Source organism: Aulostomus chinensis, chromosome 2 (genome assembly GCF_037954235.1).
Source record: "Aulostomus chinensis isolate RoL2024-O1b breed Wild chromosome 2, RoL_Achi_v1.0, whole genome shotgun sequence".
NCBI lineage: Eukaryota > Metazoa > Chordata > Actinopteri > Syngnathiformes > Aulostomidae > Aulostomus > Aulostomus chinensis.
The window spans coordinates 26,028,576-26,042,730 of NC_141321.1; the positions used below are offsets into that span (position 1 = coordinate 26,028,576).

Genomic DNA, 14,155 nt, shown 5'->3' on the forward strand with positions numbered 1-14,155 from the left:
CGGGCCTCCCTGGGTTATAGGTTATGGGACTTCAGGCTGTTTTTTTCCTGAGGTATTTTTAAAATGTTTCTGTTCCATTGGATTATGCTCAAGGATGGCCAGTATGACAAAAGGTGAGCAGAAAGGATGTCGAGCTGATCAAGGGGAACACATTTACAAGGCCAAGAGGTGCTTAGTGTTTTAAGATTGGTGTGGTTTATGTTTAAAAAGGAAAAAAGAAGCAGAGTGCAACGTGGGATTCCAGAGCTATCAAATGTGGGAGCTTCTGCTAAAAGGCGACTCGAGGTGAGCGCTAATCTAACATGAGCTGTTATTGGTTTTTAAAACTTCTGCTTTGCATTTATCCTCTGGCGTAGAACATTTCTGATGACATGCCAGAAACTGTCTGGCAGAGAATCAATAAAATCGTCCTTCATTTTGAGCCGTTAAAAGAAATTATGTAATTTTCTGTGAGCGGCAGTCAGACAAAGTGACGGGGAAACCGATTCATAGATGCAGACAGGGAAGTTTCCCATGACTTTATACAGGATGTCTCCTTGATGCAAGTGTCACTGTCACTCTTGGCACAGCAGTTGCACTGGTAGAACAACTGGAAATCAGTAAATTGCTCCCATCAGTAGGTATCTGGCTGCCAGTTGGACTAGTTGGGAGAGTTAGTGTCCAAGGTTTGCCTGTCGCTTTCATTCCCTCCCTCTACCTCACTCTGAAATAATCTCAGCGGCACACTCTGCTGCACAGACAGCATTTGGTTTCCTTCCAGAAACACACTGAACTCCCAGCAGACCTGGTGCTGACAGGGAGTGTGTATGCACTTGTGTTTGTTATTGAGGAGGTGTGTGAGTGAGACAGATTTCAGAAGGGGAAAAGTACATCTTCCCCTGTATGCTTCACGTAGAGCGTTATGGTCCACTTCTCCGTCCTCTCCACCTCTATCACCCTCCTCACGCATGGATGTACCAACATGTTAGCATCCTTTTTGTTTTTTTAACTTTATCACAACACGCGCTTAAAAAGATTCCATGCTGAGAATAGGTTCCAGGTCATGGCAAGGTCGAGGGAAAAGTGGAGATTTCGTAGTTATGTATTCTCTTGTACGCCGTCTGTTATCTCTCTGGTTGGTGACAGAGACGCTTATCCATTTCCTGATTCCTACAAGTTTATCTCCCGTGAATGCCTGCACTTCCATGATTCTCTTCAGTTGTACAATTGAATGCTGCAGTTCTTTCGTGAGCACTGAAAATCCCACAGAGGGCGGTGAGGTGTGCCATTACATGATCGGCTGCAGGTTTAGTGCATTCAACGTAAAATTAAAAGCGTGTTTTTGCTGGACCGGCCATGTTGCTGTCTGTGCTGCGCTCTCCAGCGTTCAACCATCAGCCCTGAGAGTGACCCCATCAGTGTGCTGCAGCTGTACCTGCTGACCTACATGATGGACCCCTGCCTGAGCTGAAGGAGACCACTCACTGCAAGACGCACAAGCCCTGCCCTTTGAGTCCACATGGTCCAATCATGATACGACATTAAGGGGTGTAACTACATACTCTAGCCTCTTAAATGATTCACATGCCACAAGGGTCAATAAGACCTTACTGATGGTGCGATTACTTAAAACTAGATAAGGTTAGACGTTTGATTTTAAGGTGAGAGAGTTTTTGATTTTAAATATGCTCCTTTAAATAATTGGATTGCATAATTGGCATTTGGTCTTTATTTGAGCACATTTGTATCATTTATCTTCAAGGGTTTTTGTTTTTCGGAGCAGTTTGATTGTCCATCAGCTGGATGACACAAAATTTTCCCAAAAGGCAGATTTTTCCAAAACTTGATAGAGAGGTCTCGCACGGTCCGAGGAAGAGCCCATTAATTTCCCAGGCAGATTTTACATTAAACTCGCTGGAGGACGTCACTCCCCTTGTGCTCTTTTAGTTTTTCAGTCTTCTTGTATTTTTTTTTTTTAAAGCAGTGTTATCAAGAGGAAATTGCCAGCAGGGATCTTTGTTCAGGAGACATGAAAAGCTTTGAAAGTTCAGGTGGACCTGGACAGTTTCCCCACCTGCAGGGTAATTCCTTCGACTCTCTCATCCAGTTAACTCCAAGTCCAGAGAAAAGATTTCACACTCAACAGATAAAAGGCTCCAAGGATACTTGATCAATTTGCCTCTCCTCATTTAATAAAAGCAAGAAGAAAAGAATTTCAGGCTAGCTTTTTTTCACTTTGAAACTTCAAGATCTATTGAATATATTATTGCAGTTTTAAAAAAATGTAGTTTTGCAAAATTACAACAAGGCAAGGCAAGGCAATTTAATTTGTACAGCCCGTTTTTACAAGCAGTTTGTCTCAAAGGGCTTTACATGGCATCATAACAACATCCTCTGCCCTGAGACCCTCACATCGACTGAGGAAAAACATAGAAAACCAGTCTAACAGGGAAAAATCAGGGAAACCTCAGGGTGAGCAACAGAGGAGGATCCCTCATCCAGGACGGATACACGTGCAATGTTGTTACAGACAAGAAAACAGTTTATAGTTTATAATACAGAATGTGATTATTAATGATTATTAAGTAACAACCAAAGAATGTTATCAGTTTACCTTGACCAGGAAGAAAGAGACTCCGTAAGTCCTCAGAGACCTTGCAAGTTTGACATATTTCACCTTTGCTTCAATTTCTGTCATTTCACCACAGTTTTTGTGTTCCTGTAAGTTAGATAAGAGGTTTGGTCAGCTGAATGAACACTCTCTCTCACACGCACACACACGCGCACACACACACACACACACACAAACACACACACACAAATATTTATCAGCCTATTTTATCAGGTCAAGCATTTATCAGGAGGGCAATATGACCTAACCTGGAATACTTTCTTCTCTGCTCCTCTCTGCTTGATATATTCTTTGGGTAGAAACTCCTTCACACTGGCAGGATTTGACAGAAAAACATTCATATAAGCCACCAACATGGTGGTGGTTTCTACAATAAACCAGAAACATGTGTATTTGTGGTAGTTGGTTCACAATCTGATGGGTTGAAGTCTTACTCTAGGAATCCAGGTTTATGCTTATGCTCTATGTGAGGTCCAAACTGGATCTGGGCCTGGATGCCTCCAAACTCGCAGGCCTTGTCAAACGATACTGGGTGAGAACCATTGAGGATGTCGTCTCGAGCCTGAAAGACACAGAAAACTTCCATTACTTGTGAACAAGTAAAACGAAGACCTGATATCATTGTAATGCCTCCTCTCAAACCAAGTAATCAAATAAATCACACCCAAGCAATTACACTGTACAGTATAGTCCAGTTGAGACCCATATAGCCAGGATTAATATCAAAGTAGAATGAGGCATATAAAATAGTAGCTACTGCGTGACTGGACTCTAAACTGGAGCCCATCTTAGCCACTGTTTAAATTATCGTGCATTGTTGTTAATATGAAATTAATGCCTCGCTCTGCCTTTGGACTTTAGTCTCTCCACTAGCTTTTGATCCAGACTGCACAAGAACAGGGCAAATTTCATTCTTCGTTTACCTTATAGCATATATAATCGCATAAATAGTGGTGTGTTATTTTACTGCTACGATGTAGAAATTCCCAAACCACTGTTTATTTGTTTCTCTTTTAGATAACACATAAAAAGCTACGGTTTCTATTCCTCCGAGGGCTCTCACTAACTCTCTCTCACATTTACATCGTTGTATTCCTGCAACAACTCATCTCCCGTGAGATTTCAGAGCGAGACTTCTGTTAGATGTTAGACACGCGTCTATCTCTGTGGGGATTCCCTCAATAATGATGTCAGACACTTGTAACAACAATCTGAGCTTGTCAGGAGCAGAAATGAACACTTTTCGTGCTTCTACTAAGCAATCGCAGACATGGCCATGATTTAAGTGGGTGCAGACCTGAACATAGAGGAGGTTGAGCTGGACGGGGTCACGGGAGTCCACGTTTTGGTCTGAATAAAAGAACTTGCGCCTGAGCAGGAGCGTCTCGTTCTCGTCCACACCCTGCTCTCTGAATGTCCTGCTGTGGTCCAACCAGTTCACTGACAGCACAAAATGAAGCAACACAGGAAAAATTATACCAGCTGCTTCAACATGTGGGTTTTAAAAGGTTTATTATCTAACATGCAAAGAACAAAGTCAGATTATGGAGATAGTGTTATCAAAGGAAACACTCCCAAAAATGCAAAGTATTCTTGAGTATGCACTTCATGTAAGGGCAGATTTAGAGATGAAAGCCTCGCGACTCTGATTAAAATGTGTTCTACGTTTAAAGAGCATCAGTGCAGATTTAATGAGTTTTCTTTTTGGGAAACACGTGTGTTCACGTTCTACCAAGAGCCAGACAAGAGGGTGGATACTATTCCCTCCCATGTGCGTGCATTAGGGAGCGGAGATCCACAGAGACTGCTAAATGCTAATTAGCTTAGCACAGTGAATGGTAGTGGATGTAGCTTATCTGCATGTTGCCTGCTCAGCTGCTAAAAGCTGAAGTTTCTACTCTGGTTCAAATAGGTAAGGTTCACTTTAATGGTTTGTTCACAAGTAACCCTCTTCACCCTCTCTCACAAAGCTTACTTGCTAGTTCCACTATCACTCAATGCTAAGCTAACTAGCAATCAGCAGGTCTCTGTTGGTCTCAGCTCAGTGATGCACATAGAGGACAGAAGAGTATCCATCTTCTTCTGTGGCTCAAGGGAGGAAGGCAATTAAGTGTATTTCCCAGGAGTTGCTATGTTCTCTCAACACTTTATTAGAAAACAAATAAGCAAAGTCAAATACACCCTGAGGTAACATATCAATCTACTGTATTCAGGCTTTTCTTGATGTTTGTCCCTTAACTCACAGTCGTCGTCCGTGTGTAGTTTGGCCTTCAGCTTCTCCATCTTCCTCTCATCACGCAGCAGGGTCCTGTCTTTCTTGAGAGTACCCATTCCCTCTTCTTTCTTTTCCTCCACCGTCTCCTGGATCAATGAGTATTCCTCATAGTTGGTGATGCCTGCAAATCAATAGCGGGGGAAAAATGATCCCTCTTCGTTAGGTGCTGGATTCACATCTAATCTAATATGTACACTTAGAATTTTTTTGCAAGCTGACCTATTAATTAAATGTATTAATATTCCATTATTTCATCTTCTAAAAATGTAACATTAACAGCCTTAAAATGCAACAGATTTTTTTTTTTTAATTTTTAAAAGCCCAATAAAAGATAAGTGTACCTATTCTACTGCAAATAGTCACAAGCAGCTCTCCCACTGTTTTGGAGTCATCCACCATGATGGTTTTAACAGCCCCATCCAGCATTTTGATTTTCTGGGGTCTTTGCTTTTTCTTGTATTCAAGAATGTCCTGCAAAGTTGGAGAGAAAGCAACAGAGAACAAACAAAAAAAAAAAGAATAAAAAGAGAGGAATGCACGAGAGATAAAGCCAAACAGAGACAGAGAGACTGAAAGGACCCACTGAGAAAATGATCAAATGCACCTTGGTTCCGTGGTGAGAGGGGAGAAAATAGGCCAGTAAACCTAATTTACCGGCTGCCTATCACAGCCCGCTGCTCCCTTACGAGCACAACAATGAGGAGAGATTTGGTTCAGAAAAATTGGTCACAGTCATGCATTCTACCTAGTTTGCCTTTGGTAGATTTGAAGAGGAGAAACCATTTCGAGCTGCAAAACCAAAAACTACAGATGTACAGAGGCGGAGGGCTGAGCAGTTACACGAGAACCAAAGCTGGTGGAGTCTTTGACGGCGTTGATCCGAAACAAGCGGGCAAAGGATCAACAGCTGGCTGGAGCTCGTCTTTCAAACACAGATTTAAAGGTCTCATTTTATTGATATTCATCTTCTATTCTGGTTTATCTACTCAATTTATAAATATTTTTCTTTGCTTTCCTTCCTTTTGTTTGGTACAATCTTTCTGACACAATGCTGCTGGATTAATTACTAACTTAAAATGTATATATTTTTTTAATTTCCTTCACCGCAAAAGCCCCTTTTGACTGATCTATTCAATAAAATATTAGAATCATCATATTATTGATGATGCTATTGTTGAGATATTATCAGCTGATGATGTTGTAGCACTCCGGTGGAGGGAGACGCTCTCCCTGTGCCCTCTTGATGGATTGAAGCTTGGTCAGAACCCCAATGTGTGTGTGTGTCAGTTGGACCCAGTGGGCTTGAAAATGTGCTGCTGATGAGTTTGTCCAGGTTGATGTTCTCCTGACTTCTGTCTCCAGGGTTTGACCAGGGTCCAATTATTATTGAGCTGCTTACTTTAGCCACCATCTCACACGTTCCAGGTCCAAACAATCACTCTGTGGTGTCAGTCACAGTTTGTGTGTGTGTGTGTGTGTGTGTGTGTGTGTGTGTGTGTGTGTGTGTGTGCGTGTGTGTGTGTGTGTGTGTGTGCATGTGTGTTCCCAAATGATTTCTTTAAGGTTTGGGTTTGGCAAGAAGTAGTTAGTCACCAGGATATGAATGTAAGTCTGTCTAAAACATTAAATATAAAAATACAGGAGGTGGAACAATGCAATAAATGGAGGTGTGTCCTGTACGTCCCATCCAGTATCAATATCTGGATTGGATTTGGAGTCCTTAGATCACATGATCTGGAAGCTGTTAGAAAAAAAACTGAATAATGAAGTACATGAAAACCACATTTTGCACTGCAATATTTATCTAAAATAAAATTAGACAATAAAATGTAATAAATGATCTGTGTCCTTTATTTCCTATCTATTGTAATACCTGGTAATTATTTGAACTCTGTGTCACATGATTTAGAATGAAGAAAAAAAAAAGGATGAATTTGGCAGCCAATGAAAAATACATTTTGCAAAATATATTCATATAAATCTAGGAGGGAATAAAAAGGGACAAAACCCCATCTCGCACTAATATCTGGTAATTATTTGGAGAAGGTTGCATGACATGGATGATAATGAAAAAGTTGTGTATTTTGCACTGAATGAAAAAATGATTTTGTACTGAACTATTTTTTATAAAATACAGGAGAAAATAAAATGCAATAAAAAGAAGGGTGACCTTGACTTCCCATCTTGTCCCCACAATGTGGTTCAATGTTGCAGTACATGAAAAATACAGTTTCTCACTAAATACAGTGATATAACGTGAACGTGTGTGTGAGTGTGTGTGTGTTGTGTTAATGTTATTTACCCCATTGCGGAGCATATAGTAGTCCAGTGTCCTGCCAGACTCCAGCCAGATGCCTTTCCTGGGGTCTTCATCAGACAGGAACAGGCCGTAGTCTGAAGCTGGAGCGTTGAGAAGAAAAAGAGTCAGTTGAGATGGAAGTCATTTTGGCAGCAATCAGATTATATTTCAGTCTCGTCAATAATGAACCAGACGAGCCACAAACCAAAATGAGCATCGGCTGCTCATTTTCTCCTGTTTAGTGTGTCAAACCCATTTTTTTTTTACCCTCCGCTCAATAGATGTCAGGAGTAAGGAGTTCCAAATAAACCACCAGGTCGAAATTGAAGTGTGCTTACCATGTAATACTGGTCCTTTAGGGGCCATTTTATCACTCACCCTGTCCGGTTTGGGCCTCAGCAACTCGTTCCCTGATGATCCTACAGGCGTCGTAGACAGCTGTGGACGGCTCAAACTGCATCGTCTTCACAACGTTGCACTGGCGAACGCAGATTTTCAGTGACAACACCACCATTTTGGCGGGCGTTGTGGGCGGGGGCTGCAGCTACACCTGCACAAAAGAAGAGGTTGAGATTATTTGATGGCAAACATCCAGGACATCTCAGAACTTTGAGCAGAGTGATGAAATTCAATGTGTGTGATAAAGCTGCCAGATGGCGGAGGAACACACACTTTATACTGATACACAAGTCCCTGCATCACCGCTACGGTTGATGAAACAGGTAACATCTTTTTTTTTAATTTACGCACCTGTGCTTTCTTGTAGTTTAGTGTGCTATTATGACACAAACACTTGAGAAAAATGTCTCTCTTGCATGTCATAAACAATGATATTTTATGAATGTGACGACAGTGCTAATTTGTGCATAGCAAGACCATTGTTATGCTTCATAAAACAAATTTATCCATTTTGTAGTCCATCTGGTCCCTACTGGAATCAAAAAAGAATATTCTGAGAGAGAGAGAGAGAGAGAGAGAGAGAGAGAGAGAGAGAGAGAGAGAGAGAGAGAGAGAGAGAGAGAGAGAGAGAGGAGTACTGAAAGGTAAAATTAAGAAACATCTCCACAATTTTAAAATTCTTCAATTTCTTTTTGCATCTGGCTGTTTAAACATTATACTTCTAATATACAGTATATACACAAGTTCCTCACTCCAGGGACAGAAAATACCAGTCAGAGCCCAAGAAAACATCATCACCATCAAGACAAACTCAGCATAGGTGCTTCTCTGCTAAACTGACAAGCACAGAAATACCACAAACACAAACTGGATGCTGATAAATTTGTTGCTTTGTAATATTTATATCTCATTGAGTAACATCTTTGTGTCTAAATGTGAGTTTTACATTGTAATAGAAGCAGATGTGACTCAATAAGGTAGACGAGGCCAGAAAAAAGAAGAGAGATGCGACCTTTTGAACGGACCACCCTCGTATCTGGAACCAATGAGAACACAGGGCTTCTCTGTGTCTGAGGTCAAAGGTGAAAGGTCAGTCTGGGCCACGGCCAATAGACAGAGGAAGCCCCTCTTCTGCTACGATGGCTTCTGACCCTAACTCACACGTACAGAATCTGCATCCTGAGTGATGTGTGCTCACAGAGGGGCGAAGGCGTTTGCTCTGGTGCACAGCTCACCCTCCACAACAGTATCCTGAACCACAGAAGGTGATAATACATCAAATGGGCTTCTCTGTCAATTTCAGCATTTATTTGTGAATAAAAATTTTCTTAGAATATAAAAAGGACAAACCCAACCACATGTTGCAGCATTTCAATGAAATAAAAAGACGAAGGTAGAAATGTACTGTCATCAGACACCAGAGACGTTTCACTGCCACTGGTGTCTGGTTACGTCGCTGCACAGGGAGCTACAGTGTGCACACCTCCATCTTTGTCCTGCACTACTTTTTTAGACGACACTTTCAAAGACGCATTTGAAATTAACTTTTTGATTACCGTTTCATGAAGAACAATGAAGCACTAAGATGGCGCAAGCCCCCTCCACGAAGACAACGTCCTACTGCTGCTACTTTCCAGCTCGGGTGCTAATTAAAGCCTAAAGCAGTGGTGAGCCGGCGGGTCACGGCGTACGGCTGTTGTGTGGAGCAAGAGAGCAGCGAAACCTGATCATGTTTGGATTATACATGAAGGAGCAGATTAAAGTGTGAACTGTGTAGCAAATTACACTTCCTGCATCCGCTAGGTGGCACTAGAGAGTACACACTTGATGAGTATTATGTTGTTGTACATCACCTGACGTCAATGCAGGGAAATTCCAATGTACATCAAATAATGTGTGTTACATTGGATTTCGTGGGACCATTTGGAGCCTAGTTATAAAGCTACAATTGGAGGAGTGCATCCAAGTATTGACAAACTCGCATCATTTCCTGTTGCCACCAGGTGGCACTATGACTAATATGCCTCTTTCTTGGCCCATTCTACAAACATGACCTCCTTAAATATGATCTAATTCCCGCCTCCCTGGTAAACTTCCTGTTAATATATAGCCTGTGACTTGCTGTTGATAAGCTGAAGCCAAGAATTTTCCTAAATATTTTCTCAAAAGTCCGTCACCACGTACTCACATGTACTATCAGAGACAGACCGAACTTTAGAGACGAAATCCCAAACTCGAAAAAACTTCAGATTCATATGATTGCAAATTTGTTTAAAGTTTAAAGAAAGCATGATTGCCTGTAGAGAGCTGATTCATGAACTAAGTCGGTGAATGTAACCAACTAAAGTGTCTCAGTTGGAACAGTCCTAATAAATGGACAGATTTTAGATTTACTGAAAAGTTTGTATCATTAAAACCCCAAGTCATAGTTACTCTTTCTTCCTCTTCTATTCTGTTATAAGTAGATCTCAGACTGGAGAATCTGGTTTGTGCCAGTGTCAACCCTTACAAGCCTGAGAACTGGTCTGACCGTCAGCAGGAAGACGGACAGAGATGAGAGACAGCAACGAGGACGGAGCGCGAGGACCAACTCTCATTCATGACAGTAAAATTGCAGATCAGCACATATTAACACTGTGTACCAGCAAATCAACAAACCTCGGAATTATAATGGATTTCAGAAGAGAGAGAAAAATCACATACAAATAAAGCTTTTCGGATGCATTCGTTCCATACACAAAACTCGCTGACAATACCATTTCATTTTACCTCAAATCAAGCATTACACATCAAATGATTGTTCGCAAGACACCCTGACAAAAAAGGTAAATCTCCTCATTCTATATCAAGACAAAACAAAGTCTGCTTCAAAGATGGATTACCACACAAACATCCAATCATACATTTTCCCTTCGCTGTGATGAGAGAGGATTTGCCAAGATCAAATGTGATTGTTAAGGCCCCAAAACACTTGAGAACAAGCAACTCATTAGGCTGCTTCCAAATCCAGCCTGGGAATATGGCTCCAGTATACAGACAGCCCCCTCCCAAACCCCCCAACCCAGTAATGGTCCCAACACAACTCAAGACACAGCTCTGTCTGTTTAGAAATAAATAACCCTGACTTATTTTGTTCGACAGAGAGTAAAATCAAGAGGTGGAGGCTGTTGATCTTCAGTAATTAGCGCTTGTTTGTCACTGATAACTTTAAAACACAGAACACAGCAGGTCAGGGCTATTGTGGTTTTTGTGACTGGGCTAATAGAGGAGGACAAGTTCAGGATCAAACCAGTGACGACGTTGTCTCAAGACTAACGAACAGATCTGGATTCAATTTAATGGAAAGATCTTACAATCAACCTGTGATTCTGGGTGATCAGGATCTGGGAGGATTATGAATGTATTTTGAAGATACTATAATAAAAATCTGTAACCATGTAACCTCCTTGGTGGAGGTATGTGGCCTCAAAATGAATAAAATAGGCTGAATGGCTTTCCAGATCCTTTAAGACGACTTATATAGTATTATAGAAGTACACTAGAATAAGAATTAGGTGAGCCAGAATTACCACCTCACAGTTGTACTCCTGCTATTACATCCAACTTTGTTCGCTGTCGTGATACAGAGTCGTGCAGAATTTTAACTCATCCTTCCAACTGTTTCGTCCAAATTGCAGGAGGTCCAATGGTTCGATGAAGTATTTGAGAAAGTTAAGAAAACATTTTAGAACAGATCCCCACATGCACTGCACCGTTATCATTTCAATGTTGTTGGTTTTTTTTTTACATAAAATGTGAACAATGCAAGACTGATCATTCCTACTAATATTGTGAGTCACACCGCGGTTCTGCATCAGTTCACATGATCACATTCATCCATCCCAATGACATCGATGACCTCGGAGCAGCACTTCATCCTTGAGTCTGAGCGGGCGTTTGTACCAAATGAAGCAGTTGAAGAAATTTACTCAAGGCCTCACTGAGATATGACATTCACCCTGAGATCATAATGCCTTCTGCCGAGGCTTTCAACAGAGCGCAGGCCCAAAAATGAACTTTGCAATCATACACCGAGAGGAGCAGATAATCAAGCAGAAACACTACATGGCTGCAGTTACAGGATGATGTGGTCCGAGTTGACCACCGTTCTCCCACACGCTTAATTTACTTGTCTGTTCTATCTGAGTGAGTGCACATGTATTCTGCTGCTGTGCTGTGACTGATGCTGAAATGAGAAGAAAAAGAAAAAAGCCAAGACACAACCCACAAAGAACATTTTTCGGATTATCTGTCACCTGAAATGAAAGTACAATCTTTACATCCACATTTAGATATGGAGGAACCGTAGACCCCCGAAGCAAGAGGGACAGGACCTGCTGGCCACACACAGATCTGAGCCACTAATACGCACAGACGGCACATAACAAATCCATAATCATTAATACACAGTAAACTCCCACACTGTAATACATGAGCACAAAGCATCCCTCCCCCTCCTGACTTTAAACCCAACTGCACCAGTTACACCTACACTCCTTTGATCTACTGCAGGCTCACATAACACAGAATATTCAGCAGCACCACTCGGCTGAATGCAACAATTCCCCTACTTTCCAGCAACAGCAGCAGCGACTCATTCAGGTGCTAATCAATAAGCAAAAGGGACGTGAGAGCAGATTGTATCACATGGTGGTCAGTGCCAGTTAACAGTGCTTCTACTTATTATAAAACCTGTTTATGCATCAGTACTCTGCATGGTGATTAGGTCTAAATTTCTAGTGCAGAGCATGTCAGTCAAAACCCTACCAAACGAATGGGGGCCACCTGTTGGCTTACCGACCAATCTCCATGACAACCGAGCAATCTTCACCTGCTGATGTGGACTGAGAGATGCAGATAGACGCTCAAGAATAAAACTGGCAGCGGGGCAGAGGTCAAGGATTTCCGTATCAACGAGACGTTTCACACTCGGTACCCTGAATGTCTAGATTTTCTATGAGGGTATTGAAGCAACAAGGACAGTTGGCCTCCTGACAATTCAAGATAAACTGGTCATGAATGTGTGTTGTTATTTCAAAAGACAGCATGCAAATCTGCAATTTATCAGCTGAGCCCTGTAGGCACATTTCTATCATATTCAAAATCTAAAATGATGTGTATAACTAAACATTTGAACCTTGAAAATGAAGAGGACGACAAGGATAAAGGCAATAAAATGCCGTGTGAAGATTTAATTGAGTTTCATGCTGAGCAGCAAGTGCGAGGTATAAAATTCCCTTCTTACAAATTAAACGAGATTAAATGAACGAGACAAAATACAACAACGCAGATAAACTAATTCAGATTTTGCCTTGAAAGAGTCCAAAGATGGGGTCTTTTTAAACTACTGAGGGACCTTTCGTCAGGACCTATTTGGGATATATCCTCGCCTACGGACGATCAACTGCTCCTCTCCTCCAGCGGACAATAAATTTGAAACTGGACGTGGTCACTTTCTAACAGCTGTCAGAGGTCTATGCTGAAAGGAGCACCGTCTCACCATTATTCAACCACTCTTTCTGCTGGTCAGTGAAACAAAACCTCACACAAAATCCATCAAGGCATTTTTTTAATCCAAAAATAAATCTGATTGCCACAGACAGAAATAATGACCAAAAGTGAAAAATCCAGCTAAAAACAGCTGTAAAGTGTCATAGGACTGAGTAACTAATAGGAGTTACTTAGTGGAGTCCAGCTGAGCTGGTAAAGGTGCTACGCAACTAGATTAGAGTAGATACAGCTAGATAAAACTGGTACGATACCCAGAATACTGTATGTTATATAACTGAACTGTCCAAAAACAAAACAAAAAAAACCCCAAAGTAAATGTTTTCAGTTGTGTTAATGCATCCCTACCCATCCAGGGCCGATATAACTAGAAAATGTAAATCACAAGTTCCATCAAGATACAACTATTACACTCATTCTTTGAACACCGGTACAATATTTGTCAGCAACACCATACTGCCTTACAATTTTGATTTGAACAACGACTGTACGTCCATCAACACAACACCATTTACATTCCCGAGTTCTCAAAAACATTCCACGAAAATCATAAACCCAAAATGAAAGACACAGCCTATTCTGTTTGAAAATAATCAATCAAAGCTAACTGTGGAAAGCAATATGATCGATATGGGGGTTAGCATATTACGCTGCATTGTTGATCATTTAATCAATACAGATCAATATATCCTTACATCCCTACAAATACTGCTTCCTAGTTATGATACTTCAGCCGTACTGTAACGAGTACAACCTGGAGCGCAAAGGCTGGGTTTTGAGTTGCATTTGTTCTCAGCTGGACCCCCGCTACTCCTCAGCTGGTCGTCCGACTCAGACTCTGCTGAGTGAAGGCAAAGCAGGTTATGCTTTACCACGCGGACGCACCAAATCTGATTTTGTCTGGAGGAAACTGCCAACCTAAGACGAAAGCTCATAAAAGCAAAAGGAAAATGAGATTGAGAGATGAACATACAGCCATTGTTCAATAGATCATTGAGGCAGAGCAGTGCCTGCTGGGAATGCC

The 14,155-nt window shown here is 41.4% G+C and overlaps 1 protein-coding gene across 4 annotated transcripts in view; it reads right to left on the reverse strand.

The window, feature by feature from the left end:
- LOC147269594 (talin-2) overlaps nucleotides 1-14,155 on the reverse strand; it is an 87,091-nt gene that overhangs the window by 42,473 nt on the left and 30,463 nt on the right. For all 4 annotated transcript variants that reach the window (XM_086187614.1, XM_086187592.1, XM_086187607.1 and 1 more), the window contains 8 exons: nucleotides 7,564-7,735; nucleotides 7,189-7,286; nucleotides 5,228-5,357; nucleotides 4,855-5,007; nucleotides 3,909-4,051; nucleotides 3,046-3,173; nucleotides 2,860-2,923; nucleotides 2,594-2,698 (listed from right to left, as the gene is read on the reverse strand). In XM_086187614.1, coding sequence (XP_086043740.1) covers nucleotides 2,594-2,698; nucleotides 2,860-2,923; nucleotides 3,046-3,173; nucleotides 3,909-4,051; nucleotides 4,855-5,007; nucleotides 5,228-5,357; nucleotides 7,189-7,286; nucleotides 7,564-7,699 — 957 coding nt within the window. In that variant the 5' untranslated portion in view covers nucleotides 7,700-7,735. The remainder of the gene's footprint in view (nucleotides 1-2,593; nucleotides 2,699-2,859; nucleotides 2,924-3,045; nucleotides 3,174-3,908; nucleotides 4,052-4,854; nucleotides 5,008-5,227; nucleotides 5,358-7,188; nucleotides 7,287-7,563; nucleotides 7,736-14,155) is intronic.